The 5,380-nt window shown below is 44.7% G+C and overlaps 1 protein-coding gene and 2 non-coding genes across 4 annotated transcripts; all 3 read left to right on the top strand.

Annotated features, from left to right (window-relative positions):
• Nucleotides 1–232: 232 nt before the first annotated feature.
• EEF1B2 (eukaryotic translation elongation factor 1 beta 2) lies at nt 233–4,372 on the top strand. 2 transcript variants are annotated; one of them, XM_055718492.1, is made up of 6 exons: nt 233–427; nt 843–965; nt 2,351–2,474; nt 2,849–2,915; nt 3,547–3,672; nt 4,182–4,372. In XM_055718492.1, exons 1-6 carry the CDS (start codon nt 348–350, stop codon nt 4,334–4,336), a joined length of 675 nt encoding a protein of 224 aa, XP_055574467.1. In that variant the 5' UTR covers nt 233–347; the 3' UTR covers nt 4,337–4,372. The 2 variants fall into 2 exon arrangements, with proteins under 2 accessions (XP_055574467.1, XP_055574468.1); XM_055718493.1 differs by lacking the exon at nt 843–965 and having other exon boundaries at nt 278–427.
• Nucleotides 2,695–2,779, top strand: LOC114016836 (small nucleolar RNA SNORD51). Its single transcript, XR_003561550.1, has one exon. It is a non-coding gene; the product is annotated as a small nucleolar RNA SNORD51 (small nucleolar RNA).
• On the top strand, nt 3,162–3,295 carry LOC114016837 (small nucleolar RNA SNORA41). The gene has a single exon (XR_003561551.1). It is a non-coding gene; the product is annotated as a small nucleolar RNA SNORA41 (small nucleolar RNA).
• Nucleotides 4,373–5,380: the final 1,008 nt, after the last annotated feature.

The raw sequence follows: 5,380 nt of genomic DNA, 5'->3' as shown, positions 1-5,380 counted from the left end.
GCTGGTGCCTGAGGGGGCGGGACGACGGGGACGACGACGGTATAGGGAATGTTACCGTACCCTTGTAACACTGAAAAACTTCCCGAGCTTTGCCATTAACTTAGCATTTATTGCGCCGATCCTCCCCGAGGTCCCTGATATCCTGCCTGTTGTGCGCCCTACGCTAGAGCAGCTAACCCGCGAGGAACTACCTCGCAGTGCTTTCTTGCGGAGGGATATATGTTTGTGCGAAGTAGCGGAGGGATACCATCTGCTATATAAGGAGGGCGCAGGGGACACTGTGCCTCTTTTTGCGGCGGTCGGGCATAGGGCGTGGGTTGCAGCGTGTGTGCCGCGCCGCTGCCGTCATGGGCTTCGGGGACCTTAAGTCCGCCGCCGGCCTGCGGGTCCTCAATGATTTCCTGGCTGACAGGAGCTATATCGAGGGGTGAGAGGAGGCTGGGGGAGTGCTGGGGCTCGGGGACGTGAGCCTGGCCAGGCCGCGGTGAGGCTCGCTGGCCTAACGGGAGCCAGCGCGGGGGGGCAGGGCGGGGGCCGTGCCGGCGCGGCGGGGCCTTCACACACGCGTGTGTTTCCACCCCGGCAGCGGCTGCCGTTAGAGCCGCTATGGGAGGCGTAGCGCCGGAGCTGGCCGAGCATGCGGGCCGCTGCAGCGCGCCCGCGGTGCCCAGCCCGCTTGGCTTCCCGCACTTTGTGCGGTGCTCGCTGCTGGGCCTAGCAGCAGCCTGGCGGGCTCACCGAGCTGCTGCTGCGGCGCTGTCGTCTCTGTGCTCGGCGGCGGCTGCTTCACATCTTCCTGCGTGCACCGAGGAAGGGGGCTAACTTCGGCTTGTTCTTCGCAGGTACGTCCCTTCTCAGGCTGATATAGCAGTCTTTGAAGCAATCGCGGCCCCACCTCCTGCAGACTTGTTTCATGCTCTTCGGTGGTACAATCATATTAAGTCGTACGAAAAGCAAAAGGCAAGGTATGGTTAAACTGCTGCAATATATGAGCGAACTGGCCTACAAAGTGTTGTGTTTGTCTCTTGGAGTTTGAACACCGTTTTTCACTGGTGCCACGTCATTTTTTGTGTTGCTGTTGGAATAGGAACAGCTGTAGAAACAGCCGACGTCTTCTGTCAGTGCATTACACTTTTCACTTAGAATTTAGGCAACCTGATTCTGTCTCTGTTAAGTTGCTGACATTTCTGCTAAAGCTTGTAAGAAAAACTTCAATTTTGTTGCTGCCATTTACACATACCTGCTGAAAGCTGGAAGTTACCTATCAGTAATCAACCCCATAGAGGTAGCACCAAAATGGATTAATAAGTATTACAGAGATCTTTAAAGATAAATATAATAAATAAAGATAATAGTTAAGGGAAGTGGTTCTTTCAGGTTTTTAGTCCTGGAGGATAAAACAGAATTATTTGCAATGCAGAAGCACATATAAAGAAGGGGACATAGGAAAGCAAATGTTATCTTTTTTTTTTTGTAGCGATTTTAATGTTCATGAAAGGTGCTGTGTTGACATCAGACACTGAGACTGCAGGCCTCTCTAAAAAGGTGTGGTGTATGTAGGCAGTGTCAGTATTGCTACACTGCTTCCTCTGTATGCCTCTGCCCTTTTCGGAGGGAGCTCTTATGAAGTTGGGTGGCTCAGTCAGCAGTCCATTTCTGAAGCTCTTGCAATGCTGAAGGGGACTGAGATTATAAAGTTGTTTCATGAAGTCAACTCTGTTGAAACTACTTGCAGTTCCTGAAAACTAAAGCTAGTTTTATGACTTGTAGCAGCAGTTCACAGTAACAATAGAAGTATGAGCATATCCTAAGACTACAGAACTATATGAGCTATAGGAGAAGATTAAGTTGGGGGTTTTGGTCCCTCACCTGCTGTTGTGAGCTAGCTTTCAGAATAAAACATTCGCTGAAACTTGTGAAGTCAGAAGAGGATCTGTTACCTTGCAACAACATGTTTTCTGTCACTGTTAGTTTCTAAAGAAATGAAAATACTTTTAGGGAAACGTGAACAAGTAGCTGATAACTATTTCTACACAGAATATATTGCAGATAAATTATTCCAATAAGAAAGCTTTTTCTATCCATATACTTGGGTGGAGCAGCAACGTTGGGCAGGATCACAGCTTAGGTGAACAGTCTTTGAATATGGAATATGTTTTTTGTCTCAATGAGCATGTCAGGAATATTGAGGGGGTTGTCTTTGGGGAGGTTCTGCTTTCAAGTAGCAGAATTGGATTATTTTTTCAGCGCAGCGTTTTCACTGTAAATACAGTTGTAGGTTCATTGACAAATCAGCAGTGTTTGCTTTGATAATTTGAGTAGGTTCCTAATAACTGCTTTTTTTCTTCAGCTTGCCAGGGGTAAAGAAGGCTTTGGGGAAATACGGTCCTGCTGATGTTGAGGACACAACAGGTGCAGCCACAGAAAGCAAAGATGATGATGACATTGATCTTTTTGGATCTGATGATGAGGAGGTACTTGTGATTTTTTTTCTATTATATTTGGATTTTTAGAAATACCCAGATACGTGGGGTTTTGCCTTCACTACTTAGTTACTTAAATTTGTGATCTTGATACCAGATCTTACTTGAAATTCTCAAATTCAGCTGTCTTTGCAGAACAGAAAAGCTTGGAAGGTAAAAACTCAAGAGTCAGAAGGGAATGTGTTGCAATGGGATAATCTGTCTACTTTGACTGGTTAGCATGATGAATAAAACAAAAAATCACCATCTTTCGGCTGACAGTTGTGATGATTTGTTTTTGCCTGAGTGGATGCCAGTCAATTTGTTAATACCTTACAAGAGGCGTGGGTTTGGTGGCTTTCCGTAACTTTAAACTTCTCTTTCAGGAAAGTGAAGAAGCAAAGAAACTGAGAGAAGAACGTCTGGCCCAATATGAATCAAAGAAGTCCAAAAGTAATGTCTACCAGGAACTTTTTTAAATCTAAGTGTAATAGCTAAGCTTGACTGGAACGAGACAGGAGTAATTAGTTTTGCTTGAATTGCCTGTGAGCTTAGGCTTTCCCATAGCAGGAGGGAACCTTAACATAGTTTTTGTCCTGCTTAATACTTGTTTGTTTTACCCAGAGGTTGAGCTTTTTGTATAAATGGAGATGACCTCTGGATTTTCTTTGTAGGGAAGAGGCTGTGATACGCAAGTCCCTCCACAGCTACTGGTCTGGAACTGTTCAGAACTGTAACAGTTGCAGTATTCCCTCTGTGGAAGATAAACTGTTACATGGCATTAAGCTCCTTCTCAGATCCTCTGTAAAGGACTCCCTATGTAACGAACAATGTCCCCTTCTGAATCTGTTTTCTTGGGAGTGTTTCTCAGGAAAAACCTGTATCTAAATTTTGAACATTGGGATATGCATAGCTGAAAAAATACTTTTGAAATGTGTGTTGATACAAAAGGCTTGTCACAGCTATGTGAAAAGGTTCTTATTCATGAAACCAGGAAAGTTCTTTTTGTGAAGCTAGTTTGCAGCTTCACATAATGAGATTTTTGAAAATTCCCTAGTTTTTAATGGTGATGTTCTTCCTCCAGAGCCAGCTGTGGTTGCCAAATCATCGATCTTGCTTGATGTGAAACCTTGGGATGATGAGACAGACATGGCCAAACTGGAGGAGTGTGTTCGAAGCATTCAAGCAGATGGCTTGGTCTGGGGATCTTGTAAGTAGGAGAAAAATTCAAAGCAGGGAGGGGGAGATAGTGTGGTCCCTTACCATGGTGTATGAATGGGTAGACCTGTGGTCACTGTGCGCTGATCTGTGGAAATGCAGGCAGCTAAAACAGCGCAGGAGCTACAATACTGCAGTACTTCAGTATCTTGACATTGTCAGAAAGGTGAGTGCAGCAGCGAGGTTTAGATGCAAATACAGGTTTTAAAAGCTTAAAACTTTGGTTCTGCTATCCTGCATCTCCCTGTACAGTTCCTGATGCAGCGAGCAAACGCCCACATCACTGGTTTGGGGGGGGAAATCCCTTGAAAGGAAATTCTTCCAGGCACCTTGTAATGAATGCTGTGGTGTTGGTTAGGTGGTCTGTAATAGAGAATAAATTAAGTTTTCATGTATTCCAGCAAACAACTTTGGTCTGTTCAGTCTGTAGAATTTTTAAGAGATTCCACAATCAAGGAGTAGTAAATGCTTTTTTTTCTCTCTCTTTTTTTTTTTTTTTAGCCAAGCTAGTACCGGTTGGGTATGGTATCAAAAAGCTTCAGATTCAGTGTGTTGTTGAAGATGATAAAGTTGGAACAGATATGCTGGAAGAGAGAATAACAGCATTTGAAGATTATGTACAATCAATGGATGTAGCTGCTTTCAATAAGATTTAAACCTTGATATATCTAGAATAAATGTAATAGCAAAAATTGTGCTGTGTCTGATTGATTCAAGATTACAGTGTAATCCAACTCATAAATGTAAAATTTGGTTGATGGGTAAAGTAGAAGGTAAAACTTAATTTCAGGGTTGCTCCAGCACTTACTGTAGTACCCAAGAGCATGAGGAAATAGAAAATTTACATTTACCATCAATCCAGATTTAATATTTACATGGCTTTAAAAATCTGAAATGCTCTTTGCTCCATTAGAAACATCTGTAATTCCTCTAGAAGGAGGGATGGCTTTAAGGGAAAAGCACAGGGCTCCGGCAAAGCACAAAAATTTATATTATTTTTTTTAGCAGATAAACAGTAGTGTAAGTTCCTTCTAAGAGGGGGTGGTGACTAACCAAATAGGCTGTGGCTTTAAATTGGCTTCACTAGGGAGTGGAAATGAAGATCAGTGAGGAGCAGCTCAGTGCACTGGAGATGAGGAGACCTTGTGAGACACTTGACTGGACCCGAGACTACTGTGATAACTCCACATCTGTTGTGTGGACACTTCACCCAAGGTGTGAAGACTTCTGCAGTGGAATTACTTAAAATTCCACATCTATTCTGGGCCTTCTTAATTAGTACGGTGAATAAGTGTTGATAAAAGCTCTGGCTTTTGCACACTCCAAGGTGCCTGTGCATCTTGTGCCTCCGGTGGCCCGGGCAGGTGTGGCGGGGCTGGGGCATGGGGCTCTGTTCCTCGAGAGGCGACCAGGGGGCAGCGTGTGCCTTCCACGGGGACCGCGGCCCCGGTGTCTGACCCGCGGCGTGGCAGTGCCGGCATTCGCAGCCTGCCGTGACCGCAGCCCTCGGCTAACGCAGATGGGTAATTCACTTCATAAACTTGCAAGTATGCACCAGGCTAAAACAACAACAAACAGGTGTTCAATTAAAATGCAAAGAGAAAGTAGCCTAATTAACACTGGTCTGAGTTGCTTACTTGGCTCCAGACTGATTTCTACATGGATGTTGACATTTTTTTAAAGATTGAAGAACCTGTCTG

The sequence above is a fragment of the Falco cherrug genome, chromosome 8, assembly GCF_023634085.1.
Source record: "Falco cherrug isolate bFalChe1 chromosome 8, bFalChe1.pri, whole genome shotgun sequence".
Lineage (NCBI taxonomy): Eukaryota > Metazoa > Chordata > Aves > Falconiformes > Falconidae > Falco > Falco cherrug.
The sequence above is the reverse complement of the archived record's forward strand: the minus strand, read 5'-3'. Positions and strand labels throughout refer to the sequence as shown.